We start from the raw sequence: 26,387 nt of genomic DNA, 5'->3' as shown, positions 1-26,387 counted from the left end.
CTGTGGCTGAAATGTGTTTAAAAAATAATAAAATGCGTTAAATTCAGGCCACAGGGGTTCAGAGCCACCTCTGCGCATGCGCTTTCAACAGCGCCCCTCCAATGGGGCGGGCTTTCGCTTTGCGCACGCGCTTTTTGAGGTAGCCGATGGAAGCGATAGAGGCAATTTTCCCGCCGGGTCGGGGGAGGGGTGTGGCGTCGCGCGCAGTTTGATGACGACAGTTTGACGCCCTGCGGCTGAATGGCGTCTTCCAGTCCTAGGGTTGCGGTGCTAAAAGTTCCACAGGTGAGTGGCTGAAGCCACGCGCGGGACGGTTCCGCGCTCCTGCGGCTTCCTCGTGCCCCCGCCGAGGCCGCCTTCCTTTCCCCGCGAGCCCAGGGTTTCGGCCCGGGCACCGGCCACTCCACTGGTCTGGGCCGGCGAGGTGGGGAAAGGAGAGGGCTCCGTCTAAGACCTTATTACCACCGTCCCGGGGTCTGACCTGTGGCACCTTCTCCCGCAGCCCGCACGCCTCGTCTCGGGATGAGGTCGGTTAACATTTGCCCAACGAGTAGAGGGAACGAGAACCTTGGGTTAAAGGTGAACCTTAGGCTCGATGAGCGGTACCGACTCGTGCCTTTCCTCCTGTGTGGCTGGACATCGCTCAGCCTCAGTCCCTGCTCTTTAATAGGGGAGTCTCAACGCTTTACTCCATAGGAGATGCTGCTGCTTTTCAGCCGCCACAAGGTCTTGGCAGTCGGGCGATACGCTTGGCCTGATTGACGTTGGCATAGGACCGGCACTATCAGAAGAAATCCCAAAATCGGGTCCGAAGCAGCTCCTAAAGTGGATGTTGGGGTGGGGTGAAGCGAACTGTCCGTACACAGCATGCAGAGGGGTGTGATGAGGGGAGCGTGACCGCGACAGGGTCAAAAACCGTGTGTTTGGAGTCACAGCCCTCTTCAGGGAAAGACCTGAGTTTGACTGGCCTAGACCTCATTCTTGCAGCTGCTGGCGTTGAAGCTTCATCTGAGCAAGAGATGCTTTCACTTCATCTCTAAGCATTGCCCTTATCAAACAGTGTGACGTTTTATGCTGCTTTGGTAATTTGGGATTTGTGTGGTGTTCCCTTGACCAAGTAGGTCAGTACTGAGGCATTTGAAGTGTTCCTTAACACTGAAGTCGACAGCTAAAGTTAAGAATTTTAAAAATTGGGGAGGTGTTCCTCTTTGAAATGGCGAAGACTTGCGTCTCCTCCCAACTGCCTTCAGGGCTTCCTTATGGCCAGCGTCTCTCCCTCCATGTACACTGCCGCTTGCCACCTCACTGTCTTCGCTTGTGTGCTCGGTAAAGCTGTGCCAGGAAAGCCCTCACTATCCCATTGACAGAACTCTGCAGGCTTCCTCTCTGTTCCGCCCAACTCTGGCTGTTTCTAGTTTCTGCACAGGTTGGGCAGAGATGTACCAATCTGGAAATTTTCTAACGACCTGTTCAAAGGTTCCCTTGGCTTTTCTGCTTTCATTGCATAGAGCGTAGGTAATGTGCTTTACCCACCTGTTTGTGAGAGGTTTGTGAGGAGACTTACTTATTTCAATTTTGGTTCGCTATTTACTGGCTGGGTAGGGCAAGTGAGCTAGCCCCATTCTCTCTGTTTCCTCATCTGTACTGACCTCATAAGGGTAGGATGATGTATTTTCTATTTTTGTTTAACAAGCTTAGCGCCTTAAAATACCCCACTGTCTTGGTTACATTTCTGTCCTTGCTGGGACACAATACTTGACACCCAAAGTTAAAGAAGGAAAGGTTTTTTTAGCTCACAGTTTGTGGACATTTCAGTCCATACTTGGCTGGCTCCAAGGCAGAGTGGCACATGGCAGAGGGCAACAGTTCATGGCTGCAGAAAACAACAAAAGCAGCAAGAGCAAAAAGGGAGGATCAGCAAGAGCTAGCCTCTTTCCGTCCCTTATATTGTATGCAGGCTCCCCATAATCCCAGCTTTGGACCATGAGTCAATCAAAATCTCTAGAAGCCCGCCCCATGACTGCATGAGGCTTAGGAGAACATCTAGACACAAACCATAACGCACACAGTTAGGGTGGCAGGAGAACTGAAAGTTCATGCCTGACCTGGGCAACTTCATGACTTAGTGAGAAATGTCTCAAAATAAAGAGGACTGGGGATGTAATTCAGTATGAAGGCCCTGGATTCAGTCCTCCAAAACAAACAAAAAACAGCACCCATTTGTTATCTCCCAGATGTATAGTCAGAAGTCCAGGCAGACTCAAGCTTGATTCTCTGCTTAGGGTATTATAAGTCAAAAATCAATGTGTTGGTGGCTTTGCTCCTATTTGCCCACTCTAGGGAAGAATCTGCTTCTAAGTTTATTGAGGTTGCTGACACAATCCAGTTCCTTGGAGATATAGCACTATCAGCTGGAGATTGTTCTTAATCTTAAAGTCCACTGACTTGGGACTTGAGTTGCATATATAAAGTATTGTTTGATTGAATAACCAAGGGATAGGAATGGAGGAGGCTATCTTTCGAATTCTGCATATCACAGAGGATCAAATGAGGAAATGTGTAGAAAGCCCTCAAAACCAGTCCTGGCATGTAGTAAGAGCTGTATAAGAGTTATCAAAGGCACCAGCTCCAAAGCTGGCCCATGGACTGTGTGAGAACGACATTTCTATAAAGCATGGAATTGACAGTGCAGTGTATTGAGTTATGATTCTCCTGGGTATTGTGAAACTCCATAATATTTTGTTGTGTGGCAGATACTGATAGTTCATCCTTGTTTTTCCACAGTGATTTCCTAACACGACCATTTTTGACTCTCCAAGAAAGGCTACTATGGCGTTCCCTCACCTACAACAGCCCAGCTCTGTACTGGTAAATATCAGTTGCCTTTGAAGTGTCAGTGTGACAATAGTTGTATAGCTGAGGGACTTAACAGTTCTTTCCACTGATTCAGAGAACTTTCTAGTGGTTGTTTTTTAGTGCTTTGTCTCTATTAGCATGCAGTAGAGATAGCACAAGACTCAGAGTTACAATGATTAAGCATGAATTGGCCTTCCTATTAGTGTAGGACTTTGGGTTTATTCAACCTCTGAGCTCTAGTTTTCTCATCTACAGAATGAGTTAATTCAGATGCCATTTTCATTCTTCCCAGAGTAGTGGGGAGAAGTATGTGAGAAAGACATCTGTCAGAATGTTGACGATCCACAAGTCCTTATGCACATATGAAGTGTTCTGATAACTATTATCAGTGAAAAATGGAGGGGGACTGCTGTGCTGGGGGCAGCTGGGATTGTATTTTAAGTAGTACACATGATGCTGAAAAATGAGGTATGGAGGAGGTAGCGATGATAAAGATTTCTAATTTTAGTTCTCTGGGATTGCTTTTTGTCAACATTAGGAATGACAATTTTACTTTGTATACATCACTAGAGCCAACAGATTTGACCCATCGCTTGAAGAGCTGAGGTCTCCATCTCTGACTCAGGCTCTGTAATATCTACTTGTATTTGGAGGTGGACAAGGTGTTAGACATCCTTGGGAAAGCCCTCTTGTTAACACTGGGGCCTCTCCACCTGATCTTAACCTGTTTACACAGAATTCTCTTCTCTATGTAGTCAGGGTACTTTTTCCACAACACATGACTTCAGGTAGATTTTCTCAGTTCTTGTCCTAAATGTTTGCTGGTTTTTCTGCTGCCTTCATGATTACTGTTGACTTGGATGAGGCCATGTATAATTTCAGGCTACCTTATTTTTTTAAAGGCTCTCCTCTCCTCGCCCTCCTTTCCCTCTCCCCACTCCCCGTCCTTTCCCTTTCCCCCTTCCTTTCCCCTATCCTTCCTTTTCCTCCCCTCCTCTCCACTGATTAAGAGAAAAGAATGCTTCTGCTGTAATCTTTGATTTGTTGGGCATTCTCATTAATGATCATGATAGTGTAGTCACAGTTGGTGAGGTGGGAAGTTCTGATTCATGTGTACAGACTCAGTACTCGTAGACTACAAGAGATAACTTATACAGCAGGAGTTCTCTGCTGGTTGTGAGGCTGACCCTAGCGCTGAATCCCTGCTTATGGGTTGGTGGAAGTCTGTTTCATTCTGATATTGCACAGTTCTCTGATTGCCTGAGGACAGTGCTTAGAAGCAAGCCTGAGAAGGACTAGTCTAGAGAGGGTAGAACTATAGCTTTTCCCTTTTAGTAGCATCCTTGGGGCCACTAACACATGTAGAACCTGATGCATGTGGTGCTGGGGAACGAGATTAGTGATTGTGTGTCTGACTCATATCTGTTGCTTGAATAACCATTTTGATTCAACCCAGAATGCCTGCAGAAGGTGTAGAGCATACATGTTTGTGATTTTTTTTTCACTTTGTCTCCTAGGCCGACTCTATAAATAAGCCCTTTGCACAGAGGTGCCAAGACTTGGTAAAAGTCATTGAAGATTTTCCAGCAAAGGTATGACATCTCTTTGGGGCATGCCATATGCACATTTACTGTATATACTTCTAAAGGATAGAGGCCAGGGATTAATGCACAGATAATCCCCTGCATCACAAAAAGTGTCTAGCCTGAGATGTCAACAGTGCCAAGGTAGAAAAACCCTCAGGTAAATATTTTTAAAATATGTATTTAATTTACAACTACACTTGTCAAGCCCAGGAAATCAGCCTATATAATAGGTTTATACCAAGTGACAGTAAGTTGAAATTTTGTTTCAGAGACTTCACTGAGAATGAACAATCTTGACCTTTTTAATAGCTCTCTTTAGATCAAAAGTTTGTTGGGTTTTTTTTTTGCACTCTTTTTTTTTTTTTTTTCTGGTACCAGGAATCAAACTCATGACCTTGCGCTTGTCAGGCAGGCACTGTGCCACTGAGCTAAATCCCCCGCCCCTCTATTTTTTATTTTGTTTGTTTTGTTTTGTTTTGTTTTGTTTTGTTTTAGAGACAAGGTCTTGCTGTGTAGCTGAGGTTATCCTTAAACTCATGGTAGTCCTCCTTGCCTCACCCTCCAAGTGTTGGGATTATAGGCATATGTCATCACACCCAGCAAATTTTTTAACTACATTTTTAATCATAGGCTGTCTTTTTTTTTTTTTTTTTTTGTCTTTTTTGAGACATGGTCTTGCTATGCAGTTCAGGCTGGCCTTGCACTCACTTTGTAGCACAGGCTGGTCTCTAACTCACAGAGATCCTCCTGCCTCAGCCTCAGGCTGGCTTATTTAACCAGCCCACATATAAAGTGGTGCTGCTTGGTTTGTCCAGTATCCCCAGTGGAAGAACTCAGAAGTGCTTTTCACCACTACACCAGCATTCCTATGGGACACAGGTGGTCCTGTGGGTCTCTACCTGGGAGTGACCTTTTCAGAGAGAGGTGGGCAGTGCATAATGCAGAATAGCAGCTGGGATGGGAGTGGGCACTGGTCCTTGACAAGTCTGCCCCCAGCCTCCCTGCACTGTTTCAGGAGCTGCACAGCATCTTCCCATTGCTGGTAGAGAGCATCTTCGGCAGTTTGGATGGTGTCCTCGTTGGCTGGAACCTCCGATGCCTGCAGGGCCGTGTGAACCCTGTGGAATACGGCATTGTAATGGAATTTCTAGATCCTGGGTAGGTAGGTTTGGTGCCTATGAAGGGCTAGATACTTCCTTGTGATCTTGTTTTTAAATCATTCTACTTACTAAATTAAGAAGAAATCAGAGTGAGATAGTTTGCAGTTCATTTGTGCTGTTTTTGTTTAATTTTATGTACAGTGGCCCAATGATGAAGTTGGTTTATAAACTTCAAGCTGAAGACTATAAGTTTGACTTTCCTGTCTCCTACTTACCTGTAAGTAAACTGTGGTGGTAAGAGTGGTGGTTGAGGCTAAAAAGTGGCTAAGGTAGTAAGCAGGCAGGGGCTGAGAGGGTTGGTGACCCTAGGCAGCAGGCAGGACCCAGAAGGCATCCCAAAGTAGAACTTGCAGTAGCAGCTTTTCAGAGGTCATTACAGACTCTGCTGATAGAGAAGGCACTATGGTGTGCAGCTGACTTGGGTGGCAGGCAGGTGATGTGACTGGCTCCTTTGCTCTTCTGAATCTCCAGTCTTTCAGGGGCAAATTGAGGAGTGACTTGCCCGGTACATATGAGAGACAAAGGAGATGGGGCCCAAAAGCACATTCCACTGCTCTCCTTCCTGTTTGGATTTTTGTGAGGATGACAAGAAAAATTCTAAGCAAAGCCTATTATCCCAAGTGCCAGAGGAAGGGCACTGTTTCCGCAGGCAGGTTCTACATGCTCACCTCTTCCTCAGCAGCCTTCCCAAAGAGTTGCACTGCCTAGAAGGCACCGTGCTGGCGCCTGCCCAGAAGCCTACATTCTTGTCTCCACAGGGCCCTGTGAAGGCATCCATCCAGGAGCGCATCCTCCCTGACAGCCCTCTGTACCACAACAAGGTTCAGTTTCCCCCCAGCGGGGGCCTTGGCCTGCACTTGGCCCTCAGTATCCTTTGGTAGCCTGCAAGGTGGGGAGGCTGTGAGCGGTCAGCACATGTCACTGGAGGTGGCCCATGAATCCTGTGTTTACTCCTTGACCCTGCCAACAGATCCGTTTGAGTATTACATATTCTTCTTTGCCTTGAGCCTCATCACTCAGAAGGTACGGAAAGGATGCCTCTGAGTGAAGCTTCCTTTACCACATCCTGCTGTGGCGGGTTGGGGCTTGGCCTGGAGCGTCCCTGTGGTTACTCATTCCTGAGGAAGCCAGGGTGCTCCCCAGAGCCCACACTAATGATGAGTTTGGTTTTCCAGCCACTCCCCGTGTCCCTCCGTGTCCGTACTTCAGACTGTGCCTATTTCACCCTGGTGGACAGGTACCTGTCATGGTTCCTGCCCACTGAAGGCAGCGTGCCCCCTCCACTTTCCTCCAGTCCTGGTGGAACCAGCCCGTCACCAGCTCCCAGGTAAGGCTGTCTTGGTCATTAAGACCTGGCTCTTCTATAAGGGAGTTGCCTGGTCATAGGCATCACCCGTAGGGACAGTGGTATCACCCCTTTTCCAAGACTCCCCAGTTTTTCTTATGCCTCATTTCCTAACACCAGCTGTCCCAGCGCAACCAGATCATCTTGTGTTTTAGTGTCTGGTGGTATCTGGCTATCACTGAGGCTGTCAGGTCTCTGGCTTTATTGACAACATGCACAACAGACTTGTGCTCTACTTACAGCAGTCCTCACTGCTGGTGGCGTCTACGACCCACTGAGGTAGTGAGCAGGATGCTCCACCCCATCCTTCACAGCAGGGGTAGAAGGATTAGCCTGTGTGGGCTTGGGGGGTAGCTAAGGAGGCAAGCCTTTGTACTAGGCCACACAGGCTCAGCCTCACACTGGCACCTCAGTCTGAGGGTGAATTGGGAGTCTCTAGCTGGTTCCGTGAAGGCTTGGTGGGCCTTTTGGCTGGGGTCTCTTGGCCAACTCCTCCCTGGAACCCCTCCTGCCCTGGCTTTTCTGCCCCTTCCCACTCTTCCCTGGACTACTCCTTTCCTGAGGATGCAGATGCTGGTCCAGCCCACACCTGCTGGCATGTGCATATGGGGCCGTGCCTTCACCCACACTTATGTGTGATCCAGTGCTCTCAGAGTGCATTGCGGGTCTAGGAAGGAGGAGAAGCTGCTAGGTGGTAACGGTGGCTGGTGACCCTGGCATGGTGGTGATATTGCACCTGGGAAGGAAGACTTGGAGACAGGGTTTATTTACGCCCTCTACAAGGCAGAATGTAGCTACCAAGCAGTTTTCTAGGCTTGGTTTTCTGTTTTTTTCATTTGTTTTAACTTTTTATTTTGAAATAACTTCAGAGTTCTGGAAAGATACTTCAGAGTATCTTTCTTGGAAAGATACTATGCATAACATAAAGAACTCTCATAGTCCTTTCACCCAGACTTCTGACATGTTGACACTTTGCTGTGTTTCTTATCCTCTCTTCCACTGTACAGTATTTTACATCCCCCTAGAGGGGGCTGTTTGAGCAAGTTACAGATGTGCCAACCCAGGACCGCTCTGTATTCCAGAGTGCATTTCCTTGAAGCCGGCACATTCTCCTCCACGACCTTGGTGTTTATGTCCACACCAGGAAACAAGTACTGCTACCAGGCCACCACCTAATCCTCAGGCCATTTGTAAGGCTCACTGCCAGCTGTCCTACTCACATCTGTTGTCTGGCAGGGGTCCAGCTCACTCACTGTGTGCAGTGGTCTCTCGGGTGCCCTCAATCTTTCTGTCTTTCCCAGCTTTGACCCATTAAGTGCACGGGTTGGCTGTAGATGTTCTTTTATGTGGGCTCTCTGTTATTTGTCTGCTCATGACTAGGCCCAGCTTGGACTCTGGGCAGGAACAATGCAGTGGTGACACCAGGTCCTTCTCAAACGTACAGTCAGGAGACCTGTGTTATCCCCGTGCCCCTTTACTGATGACAAAAGCTTGGTCCCTGGGCCAAGAAGATCAGCCAGGTTTTTCTGCTATAAAGTTAAATTTATACTTTGTGCCTAAATTAATACTGATGATTTAGTGGGAAGATATGTTGAGAGTATGTAATTACCACTCATGTTAGCATCCTCTGTTAATTCTTGGCCAAATCAGTTCTTCATAGAGCAATTGCCCAATGTTGTTTTTTAACTTTCTCTTCTGCACTTGTTAAATGTTAAGGACCACTGTTCCCTGTTTATTTATTCAAGTATATCAGTCTGCACCTGGAGGTCTGATAGGTGCAGATGCTGGTCCAGCCCACATTGTAGGATTCAACATGTTGTGATTGGTTACCCACATCATCATACTGGTAGCAGGATTGTCCCTGACTTGGCAAGCAGAAGTCCGTAACTGAGACCTCTTTTTATGTTACCATCAGGACTCCGGCCATGCCCTTTGCCTCCTATGGCCTCCACCACACCAGCCTCCTGAAGCGACATATCTCTCATCAGACATCTGTGAATGCAGACCCTACCTCCCAGGAGATCTGGAGGTCAGAAACTCTTCTCCAGGTGAGCCAGTGAGGGTGGTCTCTGCCTCCATTTCAAAACTAACTGCTCAGGGGCAAGGAAGTGGAGAAAGGGAAGTAAAAAGAATTAAAATGTGTGATGTACATGTACCAACTTCCCACAGTGAATGTGATAGTTATGTCCTGCAAACATGTGCTAATAAAAATTAAAACTAATAAATATATAAATATTTAAAAGAAGAAACAAAATAACCCCAAAATGTTCAGCCATCTTCCAGCATGTGGAGTGGAGTCCTGAAGCATGAGGATAGTTCTCAAATCCCATCACTCTGAGAGTGTATGACATACAGAAAATAGACAAGAAATCTGTGCGTGCACACACGCCCCACTGAACCCAGGGCATCAGGCTCACTAAGCAGTGCTCTACCAGTAAGGATCTTGGCTGGCCCACTTCCTTAGCAGTCCTGCCCCTCTGTGCACTACAGCAAATTGGTTTTGGTGTAGGTTCGGAGGCTGACTTGGTAGCCACGGCATTGCTCTCTTTTTGTTGTGGTTGTTTTGTGTTTTTTTGAGGTAGGGTCTCACTTTGTAGTTCACACTGGCCTTGAGCTCATTGTGCAGTCTAGGCTGACCCCAAACTTGCAGCAATCCTCCCTCGGCCTCCCAAGTGCTGAGATTATAGGTGCGTGCCACTGTGTGCCCGTGTGTGTGCCCACAGCATTATTTTTGACAGCCTGAAACATAGAGAGGATATGATTTGGTCTCCTAACTTACATGAATGTAACTAGTGTGAGTGGTGCACTGCTTTTAGAAGCTTCCAGGTTTTTTGTGGTTTGTTTGTTTGGTACCAGGAATTGAACTCATGACCTCGCACTTGCCAGATAGGTGTTGTGCTGCTGAGCTATAGTCCCAGCCCATTTTTGCAATAGCACCAAGGGGTTGAAATGGTAGGAAACATCATCGATGATAAGAGGAAGCTATGGTGGTACAGATGGCCCAAGCTGATGTGGGCTGTGGGCTGTGCCAGCCATGAGGTGGGCAGATGACTGAGACGCACACTAACAGGACAGAGTTGAAGGGTTCTGTTTCCTGGACCAGAACACTGAAGGAGCTTTTTTAAATAAAAAAACGTTAATTATTGTAAAGTACATATAATGTAAGTTTTACCATTTTAACCATTTCTGAGTGAACTGTCCAGTAGTGTTAACTACGTTCACACTGCTATGCTAACCACCAAAATGCTCTGTTATCTTTAGAAATTGAAACTGTACCCCTTAAGTAACTCCATGTCCCCCTCTTCTCAGGCCCCTGAAACCACTATTCTGTCTTCTGTTTCTTAAGAATTTGACCACTCTAGGTACTTCATGTCTAGAGTATTTATCTAGATTACACAGCTTTTGTCTTTTTTTTTTTTTTCTTTTCTTTTTTGGTCTTTTTTTCTTTTTTGGTCTTTTTGAGACGGGGTCTCGCTATGCAGTTCAGGCTGGCCTTGAACTCACTTTGTAGCCCAGGTTGGCCTCAAGCTCACAGCGATCCTCCTGCCTCAGCCTCCCGAGTGCTAGGATTACAGGTGTGAGCCACCACACCCGGCTTGCTTCTACTTTTTAGCTCTTGGGAATAAGGCTGCTATGGCCAGGAGTATATAAATATCTCCAGTATCAGCTTTGAGAACTTTTGAGTATATACCCAGGAATGGAATTGCTGGATCACATGGTGATTCTGTTTTTGTTTTGTCTTGTACATGGTAGGCAAGCGTTCTACAACTGAATTCTATCCCCAGTTCTTTTATCTGTATTTTGAGACAGCGTCCCCACTAATTTGCCCAGGTTGGATTTGAATTTGCTGTCCTCCTGCCACAGCCTGCCATATTTAGTTTCTTTTCCTCTTGCAGTACTGGGGATTGAACCCAGGGCTTTTGCTACATCCCCAGCTCATTTTTTATTTTGAGACATGGTCTCTAAGTTGCCGAGGCTGGCTTGATATTTTGTTTTGTGACAGGTTTCATTTTGTAGTTCAGGCTGGCCTTGAACTCACTGTGTAGCCCAGGTTGGCCTTGACCTTGCAGTGACCCTCTTGCTTCAACCGTGGCTGGGACCCACAGTGCTTGGCTCTGTGTTTAATTTTTTTTGAAGTACCACCGTACAGTTTTTGTTTTTGTTTGATACCGGGAATCAAACTCAGGACCTTGCGCTTGCCAGGCAGGTGTTGTGCCACTGAGCTATATCCCTGGCCCCCGAACAGCTTTTGACAATTTCAACATTTTATTCTCATCAGGAGGACACAGGGTTCTAGTTTCTTCATATCCATAATATGCCTTGTTATTTTCTGCTTTTTTTTGGGGGGGGTGGTACTGGGGCTACAGCCCTGGAAGTGGCCATGGTGCCAGCCCTGTGTTCTCATGGGAAGGCACTCCGGATTGCCAGGCAGGCGCTACACCAATGTGCTACCCTCCCCCAGCATTTTCTGCTTTTTTGATAATAGCTACTCCAAGACCTGTGAAGTGGTGTCTCCTTGTTTTGGTTTGTATTTCCCTAGTGGTTAGTGATGTTCAGCCTCTTTTCATGTGCTTAATTGGCCATTTGTGTATCTTTAGAGAATGAGACAGGGTCTTGCTTTGTAATTCAGGCTTGTCTTAAACTCACTGTGGCCTGGTCTGAAAGTTACTATAGCCCATGCTGGCCTGGAACTCACTGTGATCCTCCTGCTTTAGCCTCCCAAGAGCTGGGATTACAAGTGTGTGTCACCATGCCCAGTTCCTTTGCATATTTTAAAATCAGATTGTTTAATTTTTTTGTTGTTTTAGATATTCTCTACATAGTCTGAATAAATTCCTTTTCAGGTACATGGTTTGGAAGTATTTTTTCCCATTCTGTGGGTTATATTCTTACTCTATCAATAGTGACTTTTAGCTGATCATGGTAGTGCTTGCCTGGAATCCTGGCAGTGTAGGAGGCTGAAGCAAGAGGATCGCAGGTTCAAGCCCAGCCCAGGCAACTGAGCAAGTTAGGGAGACCATGTGTCAAAATAAAAATTTTAAAATGGGCTAGGGATGTAGCTCAGTGTGAAGCCCTTGGATTCAATCCCCAGTACTGCCACCAAAAAAAAAAAAAAAGCAAGTCTTTTGATGAAATCCCATTGTCATTTCATTGCCTGTGCTTTGGTGTCATGTCAGAGAAATTGTTTGAATTGTTGATGTAGTGAAGCTTTCCTCTTTGTTTTCTTCTGAGTTTCATGATTTTAGCTTACATTCAGGTTGCTGGTCCACCTTGAGTTAGTTGTTTTGTTTCGTTTTGTTTCGTATTTTTGACCGGGTCTTGCTATATAGTCCAGGTTAGCCTTGAACTCACCTCAGCCAGGCTGGCCTCAGACTCTTGGTGATACTCTTGTTTCAGTCAAAGTGCTGAGATTACAGGGGTGTGCTGCCACACCCAACTGAGTTAACTTTTTTATATGGTGCAAGATAAGGTTCCGGTTTCATTCTTGATCATCTTTTTATTTTGTCTTTTTGAGACAGGGTCTCACTATGCAGTTCAGGCTGGCCTTGAGCTCACTTTGTAGCCCAGGCTGGTCTCAAACTCGCAAAGATCCTCCTGCCACAGCCTCCCAAGTACTGGGATTACAGGCATGCACCATCATGCCCAGCTCCAACTTCATTCTTTTGTATATTGATACGCTACTTTCCCTGTACTACTTATTGGAGACACTCCTTTCCCCATGGACTGGTCTTGACACTATTGTTAAACATTTTGATCAGCTAATGCTCTTTTGTAGGTTTTTGTTGAAATGTGGCTTCACCATTATTCTTTGGAGATGTACCAGAAAATGCAGTCCCCTCATGCCAAGGTATGTTTCCAGTTGTGTTTCCTGTTACTGGCTCTGGTCAATTTGCCATTTCTTGTTCTCAGTCTTAAGTTACATCCACCCCTCATTCAGACACCTAATGCCAGGTGGGTACTGTTCTGCAGTATGAGGGTCTTATACTACAAAGGGTGGGCCCTTAGGGCCTGGAGGTGTATCCTTTCTGGGTCTTCCCTGTGGAGCTTTCAGGGTTCCCTTGTGGCAGGGCAACAGCAGAGATTCTGGTGCTCTTGCTGTGGAGGTAGGGGAAACTGCAGAGGCCTCTGGGAGACACTTCCCAGTTTCTCCGTCACCATCAGCAATATCTTCGTGACCCTGAGTGGACACCTGCCACTGTGGTGAACTTGATATCCTGTGCCTGCCCGTCCTGTCCTTACCTCCTCAAGAGCATCAGAAGCAACCACTTTTGTGTTGGGTGGGACCTTCTACTCTTCTGCATGTACCCTGGTCTTTTTCCTCCTTCTCTCCTTCCTCCTTTTCCTTCCCTTCCTCTTCCTTGGCCTTTCCCCTGCCTCTTTTCCTGGGCAAGGCACTTGTTTGCAAAAGCATGGACATGGCAGAGTTCCTGGCACCTCCTGGCATTGCTGTCCCAGGGCCAGGCACTAAGTTCCTCAGGGTGAAATGGTTCTGTCCAGTTATTGAGTTGCCCATGGACACTTAAGAGTCAACTTGAAACACACATGCCTGGTCCAGTGCCCAAGGCACTGTCACCAACTCGGTCTGCTGTCTGTGGCTTCTGTGCATCGCTTTGACTTTGTCAGTGCCAGGCAAAATTCTGGAGGGCTTCCTCAAGAATGGAGAGTCTAGAGGTAGCTGGCATGGTGGCACATGCTTGTAATCCCAGCAGTCTGGGAGGTTGAGGTGGAAGGATTGAAAATTTGAGCCCAGCCTGGACAGCTTAGCATTTTAGCAAGACTCTGTCTCAGCATAAGAAAGGAGCCATCTGTGGTGGTGCGTGCCTGTAATTCCAACACTCTTGAGAGACTGAGATGGGGGATCACAAATGGGAGTCCAGGCTAAGCAATTCAGCAAAGCTGTCTCAAAATTTAAAATATATATATACATAAAAAGGGCTGAGGATTCAACTTAGTGCAAAGGCCCTTGGTTCACCCAGTAGTGGGGAAAAAATTAAAAAGTAAAAGTTGAGAGGGGTCCTGTAACTGAACTCCAGTTCTGAGGAGAGACTACTGTTCTGCTCCTCCTCCTACTGCAGTCTCTGCAGCCAGTTGTAAGACCCCAGTGCTGCCGGTGTGGAGGATGGGATTTGGCTCGCACTGTTAAGCACAGGGTGCTCCAGAACTTCATCCTCGGCATCATCTAGGAGGAGGGAAATGGGGAAAGGCCCACGACACTGTCCATCCTGGCTGAGCCACCGAGAGCCTGCCATGCCCTGCCTGCTTCCTGTGCAGACTCACTGCATGTTTCTGGCTGATGAGCGGTGGCCTGGGGGCTGGGCTGCTTTCCCCTGGGTTTGTTCTCAGGCCCAGCTTCTTTCCTAGGTGCTCAGCCCCGTGCATGTGTCTTGGCTGTGCGGAGGCGGGGGCCGCTGTGCTGCACTATTTTGTCTGTCACGGTGTCTTCTGAGTGAATGGCACTCACACCACTTTCAAGGGCCAACCAGAAAGACCTTTCTGGGTGGTCACCTGTGTCTTCACAGGATCTAGTAGAGGCGGCTTAGCCTTTGTCCCATTTGCTTCCTCTTTGTCAGACCTTAGGGGAATGAGACCTACCAGAATGACTGGCTTTGAGGGGACTGGGCATCCAAGAGGCTCTGCCCTTTGCTTCCTCCTAGTGAGGCAGAGAACAAAACACAATCCAAGAAACCTGAGTGGATGGGCACTGAGGAAAACAGCTGCAGTTTTCCCCTCTGTTTAGGGGGCCTTTTACTGTTTATCGGCCTTTTGCTGTTTATTGGGGCCTGCGCTATGCCCACCTCACACAGATCCTTGCCAGTCCCTGCCTAGCCTTGCTTTCCAAATGATGGAAATGCAGCACCTGAAGTCCCACTGTGGGTCCAGGGCATGTGTTCACTACCTACTAGCTGGAGGCAGTGATGGCTACAGCCCTGGAAGTGGCCATGGTGCCAGCCCTGTGTTCTCTAAATCCCCACCTTTACAACTAGCCTGATTTTTGGGATGTGTAGCCATAGGTGGAGTGAGGCATATAGCCCTGGAAGGCACAGGGACTGCGCTGAGACCTTGCTTTTTGGTTCCTCCCTGAGCCTGGGGTCTGGCTGAGAGGAAGGCTGGGAGAGGACTTTGCCATCCTGCTATGCTCCTGCCTCCTTGTGAGTCACTTCAGCGCCTGGCAAGTGCATCTCACCTGTGTGGAGCCCTGGGGGCGTGCTGCCTGGGGAAGAAGTGTGCTGGGGGCCTCTGGGCTGTGCTTGGCTGGAAGGCAGCGGCAGTGCTGCAGGGAGGTAGGGTAGAGAGTCCTGGGGTGGGCATTGCCAGCTCTGCTGTTACCCCGGCTGTCCGGGCCTGTCCCAGCCTCAGTCCTGCTGACTGTGGGTATGCGGGGGCTCTTTCCCTTGGGAGCCCTGGGTATTTTTAAGGCAGAGGCCTAGTGAGGTAGGAAAGGCTGTCTTCCCGTAGTTATAACTGATGAGTACAACTTCGGCTGTTTTCAGAGTGTGGGAGAGTATGGGGTGTGTGGGGCAGAGGGTGACCCTGGTGGGCTCAGTCTGTGCTGCCCACGGGATCCAGACTTTGGCAACCCATCTTGTCCCCAGTTCTGAGAGAGAACCACTTATGGAAGGGACATTGATTATGATTTGGACAAATAAGAATTGATCATATCATATGTAGTACCTCCCAAGTTGGTAAATTTCTTCTCAAGACAACCAAGGAAACTCCAGTAAGTTACAGTTGTCCCTCAGTACTTGGGGGTACTTGTTCCAGGACCCTCATGGATTCCAAAATCCACAGATCTTACCCTTTATATAAAATGACGCGGGATTTGTGTATAACCTGTGCATGTCCTCCCATGTACACTAAATCATTTCTAGATCATTTACAATACCTGATCTACTATAAATATCGTAAATAGTTATACAGTAATATTATTAAGGAAACAATTGCAAGAAAAATTGGGGCTAGAGCTATTGCTCATGGTAGAGCACTTGCCTAGCACATTAGAGCCCCTGGGTTCAATCCCCAGTACTGATGAATGAAAGAATAAATAAACAAATAGGAAAAAGAGAAAGATAGCCTGTACATGTTCCGTACAGGTGCACTTCTCACCACCACTGCCATGTTTTGGTCTGGTTGATCAGACCCGTGGATGTGGAACCCATCGATGCAGAGGGCCGACTGTATACTTTCTGTTGGGGGCAGAGAACCCTGAAACTGGCTCCCCCCAAATTTCTTCCCTGAGCCTTGAGCCCTTCTGTGCCTTGATGACCTGCAGCATATTCCAGTTAGAGTCCTGGGCGGTAGGGGGCAGGCACCACATGGTGTGGTCTAGGAGGTGGTGGGATGACAGAATTGGGTCAACCTCAGAGCTGAAGAGGCTGTCAGCCCCGGCAACATGAATGGGCTTCCCCCATGATCTGAAGGATCCACTTGGGTCTCAGCCTACGAGGCTGAGGAGGGCGCCCAACATGGGCCTGACAGCAGATTTGCCTGTGGTTTGAGTCCCAGGTTTGGGCCACCAAGCGGGGTGGAGCTTTGCTGGCCCCAGGCTGCTGGGGCTGTGATTGTTTGGATTGTCACTGACGTGCTTTTGTTTTTGTTTTTGTTTTTTGTTTTTTTCTCCTTCCTCCTCTGGGTTCCTTCTCATTGTTTCCTTTTCTCCCACTTCCCCTGCCCCCGTCCTGTCCCATGTCTCCCCTTCCCCACCTTGTCTTGTCCTCTGCCCTCCTGCCTCTTCTTGGCTTCTCTCTGTGTGTTGTCTCAGCTGGAGGTTCTGCACTACCGACTCAGTGTCTCCAGCGCCCTCCACAGCCCTGCCCAACCCAGCCTCCAGGCCCTCCACGCCTATCAAGTACTGGAGTTTCCTCCCCTCCCCCGCCCACAGTGGGAGCACAGCGTGCCTGTCAGCGCAATGGCAGAGTGAGGGTCTGGCTGAGGCCCGCTGCAGGGGATTAAGAGACTAGCTCTGTTGGGCATGGTGGTGCACACCTGTAGTCCCAGCACTTGGGAGGCTGAGGCAGGAGTTCAAGACCAGCCTGGGCTACAAAGTGAGCTCAAGCCCAGCCTAAACTGCATAGCAAGACTGGCTCAAAAAAGACAAAAAAAAAAAAAAAATAGTTCTGACCAGAGTGTAGTCTATAGGTTCAGGGAAGGCAGGGGTCAGCCTTCAGCCTGGCCTAAATCCCAACTTTACAACTAGCCTGATTTTTGGCATGTGTAGCCATAGATGGAGTGAGGCATATAGCCCTGGCTGGCTGTCGGGTTTACGGAATCTGCTTGGTCAAGGTCCAGCCAGGGGAGGAGTCTCCATTCACAGGTATTGGAGCTTTGCAGTGGCAAGGCCATGGTGCCCGGAAACTGGCAAAGATGCAGAGGCCTAGGGACGTCTGGGTTGTGTGGGTTCTGCCCTATTCAGAGCCACCAGCCCGCCTGGAGGCTGCAGGTACCCTAAGTCTGCATGTACAGCAGTGTGGGTAAGGAGAACTTAGAGCTCAACCCTACAGCTGACGAGGCTGTCAGCCCAGCCAGGCCTGACCTTGTGTTGAACTCCAGCCACTTGTAGACTCTTGGAGGCAAGTGAGAGCAGGCGGTGACGTTGTGGAGACTGTTGTCTGCGTAGGTAGTAGCAACAAGTGTGTGGATGGATTTGAAGTCAGTGAAAATGAGTTCAGGCTTGCTTTGTGTTTTTTTGTTTTTTTTTTTTTTTAAGAGAGACTTGAGTGTTTCAGGGACAGTGGAGTTAGCAGATTTGTGAGGAAAGGTGGGAATATGGGGCTGAGCTCACAGCTCTGTCCATTTTATCCTGGCTGCAAAAGGAACACACAACAGTTATGTTTGAATTTGAGCCAAGAGAGGAACTCATGGTGTGGGATGGGATGGGAAATTCAGCTCACAGTGGAGTCCTGCTCAGAAGAAGCTGCTGTGCTGAGGAGGGAGGACAAGCCCCCTGGGAGGACCAGGTGCTCAGCAAGCTTGGCTGAGCCTAGATTCAGCCGCCATTCAGGCTCAATAGCAGGAGAACTAAGAGTCCTTGAGAGGCTGGGCCCAGCGGAAAATGCTGAGGGCTTTGGGGACATCTCCTTAAAATTTTTTTTTTGTCAGTGCTGGAGATTGAATCCAGGGCCTTGTACATAGTAGGCAAGTGCTGTGCCACCACCTGTGGGACATCTCTTTAAGAAGTGAGCCGGTGGTAGGGATGGGGGGGCGGGGGGGGTGTGGCTCAGTGGCAGTCTTTGCCTAGCATACTCGAGGCCCTGGATAGAGGAGGCCAAGTGCAACTGTGGCCCCAGCTTCTGCGTGGGCGTTTGGCTTAGGAAGAGACAGTGGGGAGAGAAGTTTGGCTTAGCAAACATAGCATAAAGGTAGCCTGACATGGTGCCGTGTGGTTGCCAGAAGTAGGAGACCAGCATCTGGCCCCTAAGAAGGGCTACAGTACCACAGGCTGGTAAGGTACAAAGAAAAGAGGTTTATTTTGGCTTGCAGCTCTGGCCCAAGGTCTGCAGTGGTGGTAAACCAATGGCACCCATTGCTGCAGCAGGCTGTTTGTATCATGAGAGTTCTAAAAAGAAAGATGGGGTATGCTAAGTGCCTAGCAGGGGAAGTTGGGCTGCCAGTTCCTATGAGGGTGCTGTTGCTTTTCCTGACCTAAAAGGATGACATCATAGCCCAGGATCCCAGGCCAGGGTCAAGGTCACTGGCCAGGAGTGAGGCTATAGAGAAGGAGAAGGCTCCAGAGTTTGTGTGTGTGGTGTGTGGTGTGTGTGTGTGTGTGTGTTAGAAGCTGGCATTGATGTTCCTCTGGTCTTTTAGTTAGTATTAATGCTACTATTGTGCCTTAGTTCATTTCTGTTGCTAGTAACACAGTACCACAGGCTGGTAAGGTACAAAGAAAAGAGGTTTATTTTGGCTTGCAGCTCTGGCCCAAGGTCTGCAGTGTTGGTAAACCAATGGCACCCATTGCTGCAGCAGGCTGTTTGTATCATGAGAGTTCTAAAAGGTTCGCCATCACTGATCTAGGGCTCCGTCTGGTGATTGTCTTACAGCTCAGAGTCCTGAAGTGGCACAGGGCATCATCACATGGCAGAAGGAAGGGAGCATGAGGGAGACCTGGCCAAACTGGCTTTCAGAGCTGACCCACTCTCCAGATGACCCATTAATTCATTAGTTGCATGATTGGATCGGTCCATTTGTGAAGGCATAGCCCTAGGTGCTTGTGAAAGGTCTTGCTTGGTGCTTGTATCTTGTAATGAAGATTAAACTTCAGCATGAGTTTTACAGAAGACAGAGTATATCATTATATTTTATACTTTTTTCTTGAAAACAATACAAATTTCGCTGCAGAGACTAAAATTGAAAATAAGCAGAAGAACGTAGCCTCCCCCCATAGTTCCATCTTGAGATTAAGCCAGCGAGGGTGTGACCTGGATATGTGGGGGCATTTTCATGACAGAGGCCTGAGTGGACAATGCCTCAGGGCTGGGGCCCATGCCGGAACAGCATTGCAAGTTGTTTGAAACCCAGAGGGCTGAGGATGGGTGTGGGGTTCCGCCTTCAGATGTTACCCCGCCCCAGTCCAGTCCAGGGCGCCACTGAGCCCGCCTTCATTTGAATGCTGAATAGCTGGGGGAGCCCTGCTGCAGGCAGAAAAGCTTTCCTCACTCACAGGCTTTGGCCCCAGAGGTCCTCTGTATTGTGAGAAGTTAAGTTGCACTTCTCCGAAGGATTTTGGCCGACCACAGGTCCACTGGCAGGAGAGGACTCTTCTGGGGCCCCTGTCTGGCTGTGAGTAGGAGAGGAAGCAGGAGAGCAGTCAGGGTTGTGGCCAGAGAGCGAACTGGGGAGAAAGGAGAAGCTCCCACCCCTACCAGGTGAGCCTTGAGAGCTTTCTGCACACACCCAGGAAGCAGGCGGGCGACCCCGGGTCCAGAGCTCCAGTGGGTTGCCCCTGTCCCTGGTCCTCTGGCTGGTCAGGTGTAGGGACCCCTGAGGCCAGCACAGGCAGGACTGTGTTGGGGCTCACGGCTGTACGTTGCAGCAGTGGGGTTTTTGGTGCATTGGAGAGCACTTTGCAGTGAGTCTTTCAGCTGGCTCTCCCTAGGGCAGGCAGCAGGCTGGCCATGAGCTGGGCCATGCGCTTCACTGCCGCAAGTGACATGAGACTTACCTGCTGAATGCTAGGCACAGTGGGATCCCGGGGGGTGGCCCTACTCCTGGCCCGTGCCTCCTGCGGGGTGGCAGAGTGGCCAGCCAAGGGGCAGGATGCAGTCAGACTTCCTGGGTCCTGACAGCCTCTTTACCCTCCTTAGGAGTCGTTCACACCCTCTGAGGAGCACGTGTTAGTAGTCCGCTTGTTGCTGAAGCACCTGCATGCCTTTGCCAACAGCCTAAAGCCTGAGCAGGTCTCGCCCTCCGCCCACTCCCACGCCACCAGCCCCTTGGAGGAGTTTAAACGGTGGGTGCGGGCTGGCAGGGCTTCTGCAGCTTCCGGGCTCCTCTTCCTTCCCACCACATTGCCCACCGTGACTTTTACCCAGGACATGGAGTGGGACAAGGCAACCCTTCCTGCTGAGAGCATGGAGGCCTCAGCTGAGCCAGGCAGGTGGCGGAGGCCTGACCTCACAGGGGCCTGTCTCACCCCATGCAGCTCCAGAGCTGCAGGGGCTGCCCCACTGCTCTGTTCCTAAAGCTTCCTCTCCACATCTGCCCTTTTCAATGGCCAGAGAGAGACCCTGTCTTGCAACTCTGGCTTGTCCCTTCCTTCCCAGTGTCAGGGCTGAAGAGGGAGGTTGTGCTGGTGGCACCGTACCCCGCTACTCCCCGCATTCCACCTTCAGGACACGGGCCAGCAGACCAGGTGACTGGTGTAGAGCTGAGAGGTGTATGAAAGAATCATACTGGCCCAGCGACCTGTGACCGTGTGTCCTTAGGATGCTCCCTGACTTCTCTGAACCTTGGTTTCCTCCTCTGAAAAATGGGACTAAAAACAGATCTTAACTCCAAGGGAGTCCCCAGCGCTCCTTGGTGGCAGCCTGTTATACCCACACCCCTGCAGGGTCGCTGTCCCGAGATTCGTCCAGCAGAAGCTCTACCTCTTCCTGCAGCACTGCTTTGGCCACTGGCCTTTGGATGCATCCTTCAGAGCGGTAAGTTCTGGCCCTCTTCCCTTTTGCCCTCTGTTCTGGGTGAGGGAAGTGACTGCTACCTTGAGGGGAGGGAAGGAAGTCTTGAAAGGCCATTGTTCTGCTGGTTAGAGTTGCCAAAGCTGACCCTAAGGAACAGAAAAGCCTGGCCACACCCTGTCTGTCAGCCCTTGAAGGGTGTCTTCTGGCATCTCCCCACTGCACGTGGCGCGCTCATGAGCCTGGTCCGTGAAGGGCTGCCACGGGAGGTAAATGACACTGTGCTACGCAAGTTCCTGCTGTGCCCTCTTGGGGGTTGTGGGAGGAGCTGATCCCACTGGCATCAGTCAGAGGCCAGAACGTGATGGGACCCCGGACCCTTCTGTGGTCCACAGCTGAGGCTATGTTCCTCTCTACCTCAGCTGGCCTTCGGGGGCCAGGCTAGGCCACCCAAGAATGTGACTGAAAGCCTAGGGCCCTGGCCCCACAGCCAGCAGGCTTTCAGGACACACGTGTCCCTTACTAGGTCCTGGAAATGTGGTTGAGCTACCTGCAGCCATGGAGGTACGCATCTGAGAAGCAGGCGCAGAGCAACGACTCCCAGTCCCGATGTGTGTTAGAGAAATGGTGAGGCCCTGGCCCTTCCGCCCCTCACTTCCGTCTGCTCCCATGAGTGTGTGCTGCTGCAGTGGGCGGACAGCCGGGGGCCTGTGCTTGGGTGGCCTGACTCTGACTCTGACTCTGGTGGCCATCTGAGTCCTTTTCCCAGGCCCTGGACAGTGGGTACACAGGCCAGCCGATCCTGTACTGAGCTTTGTTCCAGAAGGGATTTTCCAAGGCCCCTTGGTGATCCTCTGCCTATTTCCTTGCCTTTCTTCTTCGGGCTCAGATCAGTGTTCCAGGCTGCCCGTAAGCCACCTGCCTTCCTTCTTTGCCACCACAGCAGCAGCACCCTGGTCACCTCCAGCTTGCTCCTCTAACCCCAGGCCTCTGCCAGCGCGTCAGAATGCTCCTCTCCCGAACCAAAGCCTTCTCCTCGCCCCTCCGCCGTTTCTTCCCTCTGCCCATCAGGCTTCAGGCCAGCCTTGCAGGATGGCCTTAAATCTCTTGGAGAGCACCCCACCCTCGAAGATCATGGTCTTCAGAGGGCCTGGGTCCTGCCTCCTCTGCACTGCTCTCCTCCCTGGCCTCTAGAGTTGACACTCCTGACACCTTCATAAAGTCTTGTCCAGGGAGTCCAGAAGCCCCAGGAAGCCAGGAGCTTTAGGGGTTAGGACCAGTGTGGCACCAGCCACTAGTGGGTGGTCTTGACCTGCACCCCGGTCCCCAGGGCACCCTTCGTCCAGGAGAACCTGCTGGTGTACACCAAGCTCTTCGTGGGCTTCCTGAACCGTGCGCTCCGCACAGACCTGGTCAGCCCCAAAAACGCGCTCATGGTGTTCCGAGTGGCCAAAGTATTTGCCCAGCCCAACCTGGCTGAAATGATCCAAAAAGGTAAGTCATCAGTCCTGGGCCAGCTGGATTGGAGCCAGGGCTGTCTTTGGCAGGAAGCAGCACATAAAGACCCAGGGAAGGCTGTGTGCCTCATGGGCTTGCAGGTGACTCTGCACAAGGTTGGTTTGCGGGGAGTCTTTGAGCCTGGCTGCACCCCGCCTTCCTTTTGGCTGCAGACTCCATGTGGGGTCCCTGTGTGCCTGACAGGAGGGGAGTGGAACCACCAACTCTGTACAGCTCTTTCAAAACTATTGCTTCTCTAGTGAGTCTTATGGGGTGGATCAGGAGATGGTCATGGTCCCCAGCATGCTGTTGTCACTGTTGGCTTCCTTTTGGTGTGGGCTGGAGCTCCCTGAGCATCAGGAGCTGGCCCTTGGGCTGCTGGCCCTGCCCACGGGAAGCGTTTCGGAGCCCTTCCAGGAGCACCCGCACTCTGGCCTGGCCCGTGATGTGGGTGCCAGACTCGAGTACTGCCTTCCAGGTGAGCAGCTGTTCCTGGAGCCAGAACTCGTCATCCCCCATCGCCAGCACCGGCTCTTCACAACTCCTACTGTCACTGGCAGCTTCTTGTCACCATGGCCACCAGCTGTTACTGATGCCTCATTTAAGGTGAAAAGCCATGTCTACAGCCTGGAGGGCCAGGACTGCAAGTACACCCCGATGTTCGGGCCTGAGGTCCGGACCCTGGTGAGTGATTGGGGACACCGGCTGCCCTGTGGTCCCTGCAGAAGTGGGAACCGACAGAGCTGGAAGGCGCCTGAGTTCCAGAAAAGAGGAGGGAGGTTGTGTGTTGAGGAGACACTGCTGTGTCTCCCTCTTTTTCCAGTAAAGACTAGTTTAGTTTAGTTTTGTTTTCTGATAATAATGGCAGAGTTTGGAAATTTTTCACATTTAAGAGATCATCCATATGCTAGGTGTAGGGGTGCATGCCTGAAATCCCAGCATTTAGGAGGCTAAAAAAGGAGGAGCACCAGTTCCAGGCCAGCCTGGGCTACACAGTGGGACCTTGTCTCAGAACACAGAACAAAAACAAGAAGTTCATCCATAAGTCTTAAGTTGCCCCTCCTGGTCCTCACCCGTCTGCGTGTAACCTCCCGCCCTCAGGTCACCCTGTCTGATAACAGCACAGCCTTGTCCTGTGTGTGGCCAGGTGCTGGGGTTGCCCCCCACCCAAGCCATTTGTCACTGTGTCTCCCTCACAGGTGTTACGCCTGGCTCAGCTCATCACACAAGCCAAGCAGACAGCCAGGTCCATCTCTGACCAGTGTGTGGAGACGCCCTCTGGCCAGTCCTTCCTGTCATGGCTGGGCTTCTCCCCCACAGACCCAAACAGCAGCTACTCAGGCAACGACCTGGACGAGATGGGCCAGGACAGTATCCGCAAGACAGACGAGTACCTGGAGAAGGCCCTGGAGTACCTGCGCCAGATATTCCGAGTATGAGGCCTGGGGCCTGTCCCATGGCCAGTGCAGTCCCCTCCGTGAGAGATTAGCTCCTTAGCCAGCCCATGGCCAGTCCCAGGGCCTGTACGAGTCTCCAGCATGGCTTCTGTCCCAGGGGCCCCCTTCCTCCCCCTGGGGACCATCTCATAGATGGGTCTGCACCTAAGGCGTCATGTCTGGGTCTCCTCATTACCATTCATTGTCAGAGGCTGAAGGGATAAAGACCTTTATCTTTCACCTAGGAATTGAAAGCAGAAACGTTTCTCTCTGACAGCTTAGTGAAGCCCAGCTGGCCCAGCTCACACTCGCCCTGGGGACCACTCAGGATGAAAATGGGAAGAAGCAGCTCCCAGACTGCATCGTGGGGGAGGACGGGCTCATCCTCACAGCCCTGGGCCGCTACCAGGTAAGAGGCCTCTACCATCCTGTGACTTTGCATCTTGTCCTAGTACACAGGAAAGGCTCTTCTGGGCTGTTGGCAAAGGTGTATCTCTGAGTTGTCCTCATGGTCTGGCTTTCTAGATCATCAATGGGCTGCGGAGGTTTGAAATTGAATATCAGGGGGATTTAGAGCTGCAGCCCATTCGGAGCTACGAGAACGCCACTCTGGTCCGAGCGCTTTTCCGGCTGTCATCTGCCATCAATTGCAGGGTGAGTGGGCAGTAGGGCGGGCCTGGCCACTTGTGGGATGGTTCCAGGAGATGCAGCAAACCCACCCGCCACCCTCTTTCCTGTGAGTGTGGACAGAGTCCAGATGGAGAGTGAGCCTGCGAGGCTTGCCTGAATCCTGGGATGGCCTGAGAGCATGTTGCCTGCCTGGAGGCCTCTCGCACTTGCTGTCACCGTCCCGTCTGAGTTTTTGTGCTTCAGTTTGCAGACCAGATGGTTGCTCTGTGTTCTCGGGATGACTTCCTTGGCAGCTTCTGTCGCTACCACCTCATCGAGCCTACACTGGCCAACAGGCACCTGCTGAGCCCTGTGGGGCGGAGGCAGGCAGCCAGCCAGGCCCGGGGACCCCGGCTCAGCCTGCGCTTCCTGGGCAGCTACCGGACACTGCTCTCGTTCTTCCTGGCCTTCGTCATGGGCTCTCTGTTGAGCATCAGACCCCTGCCCTGCGCTCTGCTTCTTGTCCTGGGCTACCTCCTCTATGCCATGGCCATGACACTGCTGACGGAACGGGGAAAGCTTCACCAGCCTTGACAGGGTGGCCGTTGTCTCCAGAGCAGCCTGCTGGCATTTGCTGCACCAGGCCCGAGAGGCCCTGGCAGGCTGCTTCTAAGCCAGAGTGCGGTCATCTTTGGATTTCTGCATACTATTTTCCTGTGACCATGGAATCTTCCAGAAGAAACTGAAATGAGAAGGGAGACAGGGAAGGGGCAGGGTCGGAGGGCTCTTGAGCCACACTGTGCCAACCAGAGCTGGCCGCAGCCACTCACTGTGCCAGCCCAAGACCCTATAAGCAACTGAGCTAGTCTTGGAGGCCTCTGTAACATTGGAAGATTTTGCCATGTGAAGCTCAGGCTGCTGTGTCCGCAGCAGCTCCAGGCCTGGACTCTCCCCTGTGGTTGTCCTTGAAGTGGGCAGAGTAAGTTGTGACATCTGCCCCCATGAGATTCCCCAGTAGCAGCTTAGCCTCCCCCCAGGCAAGAATCAGTTTCTAAAAGAAATTCCTGAAAAACTAGATAATGGCTCTCCTGATTCACTTTAAAGCCAAGGTTTGCTATCACGTTTGGCAAAGGAAGACTGGTTCTCTTTTATGTTCTCCCGGCAAGTCCAAAGCTGGGCCGAAGGTGCCACTTTAGAATTCCATGGAGACCCTCTCGGAGCACAGCACCCTACTTTACCTCTGGCCCCCAAGCCTCTGCAGTCCTGTACCATGAGCAAGCGCTGGTTGTCAGCAGGCTGTAGCAGAGTCCTGCTGTCTTCTGTCTGCAACCAAAGTGGGCAAAAGCAGTGTTCGCTTCTCCATAAACCAAGTACTCGGAGACAGTAACACTTTTTAATAAGCTTTTTGATAATCTGGTGTATGACAGCTACACATTCATTGTCAAAAATAAATCACAGTCTCACCTTTGTCCAGCAGACGATGTACCACCACAGCAGTGTCTTGGTGGTGATTTTAAACCAAGCCTTTGTTTTTGGCGTGTGGGGGATTTTTTTTTTAAAAGAATAGGGACCGGGGATTTAGCTCAGCAGCACAGCGCCTGCCCGGCAAGCACAAAGTACTGAGTTTGATTCCCGGTACCAAAGGAAAAAAACATGTTTTCAAATTGTAAATGTTGAGCCTTGTGTTTTGATGTAATCTCAGGATACATTTTGGAGCCCATGATCAAAAATGAAACTGAAAACTAACTTAACCATGGATCTGAATAAACCGATGGTTGATTCTG

At 50.3% G+C, this 26,387-nt stretch overlaps 1 protein-coding gene across 3 annotated transcripts; it reads left to right on the top strand.

Annotated features, from left to right (window-relative positions):
- Positions 1 to 181: 181 nt before the first annotated feature.
- On the top strand, positions 182 to 26,387 carry Smpd4 (sphingomyelin phosphodiesterase 4, neutral membrane (neutral sphingomyelinase-3)). 3 transcript variants are annotated; one of them, XM_005391811.1, is made up of 20 exons: positions 182 to 285; positions 2,785 to 2,868; positions 4,374 to 4,448; positions 5,458 to 5,600; positions 5,744 to 5,819; positions 6,361 to 6,469; positions 6,573 to 6,625; positions 6,778 to 6,929; positions 8,863 to 8,995; positions 12,724 to 12,795; positions 16,708 to 16,794; positions 20,249 to 20,394; positions 20,995 to 21,085; positions 21,588 to 21,688; positions 22,392 to 22,555; positions 23,037 to 23,242; positions 23,758 to 23,991; positions 24,272 to 24,403; positions 24,520 to 24,648; positions 24,868 to 26,387. In XM_005391811.1, the coding sequence occupies exons 2-20, from the start codon at positions 2,830 to 2,832 to the stop codon at positions 25,195 to 25,197; spliced, it is 2,472 nt and encodes an 823-aa protein (XP_005391868.1). In that variant the 5' UTR covers positions 182 to 285; positions 2,785 to 2,829; the 3' UTR covers positions 25,198 to 26,387. The 3 variants fall into 3 exon arrangements, with proteins under 3 accessions (XP_005391868.1, XP_005391870.1, XP_005391869.1); XM_005391812.2 differs by lacking the exon at positions 182 to 285 and adding an exon at positions 337 to 527; XM_005391813.1 differs by lacking the exon at positions 16,708 to 16,794.

This window comes from Chinchilla lanigera, unplaced genomic scaffold (genome assembly GCF_000276665.1).
Source record: "Chinchilla lanigera isolate Chin_1 unplaced genomic scaffold, ChiLan1.0 scaffold00041, whole genome shotgun sequence".
NCBI lineage: Eukaryota > Metazoa > Chordata > Mammalia > Rodentia > Chinchillidae > Chinchilla > Chinchilla lanigera.
This window is presented reverse-complemented; position numbering and strand designations above follow the sequence as displayed.

What these genes read in the sequence shown, in the direction of transcription:
- Smpd4 (XM_005391811.1), top strand. Translation starts at nt 2,830, where the DNA reads ATGGCGTTCCCTCACCTACAACAGCCCAGCTCTGTACTG. An exon ending in AGCCCGTCACCAGCTCCCAG is followed by an intron (nt 6,930 to 8,862) that starts GTAAGGCTGTCT and finishes TGTTACCATCAG; the next exon opens with GACTCCGGCCATGCCCTTTG. An exon ending in GGCTGAAATGATCCAAAAAG is followed by an intron (nt 22,556 to 23,036) that starts GTAAGTCATCAG and finishes ACTGCCTTCCAG; the next exon opens with GTGAGCAGCTGTTCCTGGAG.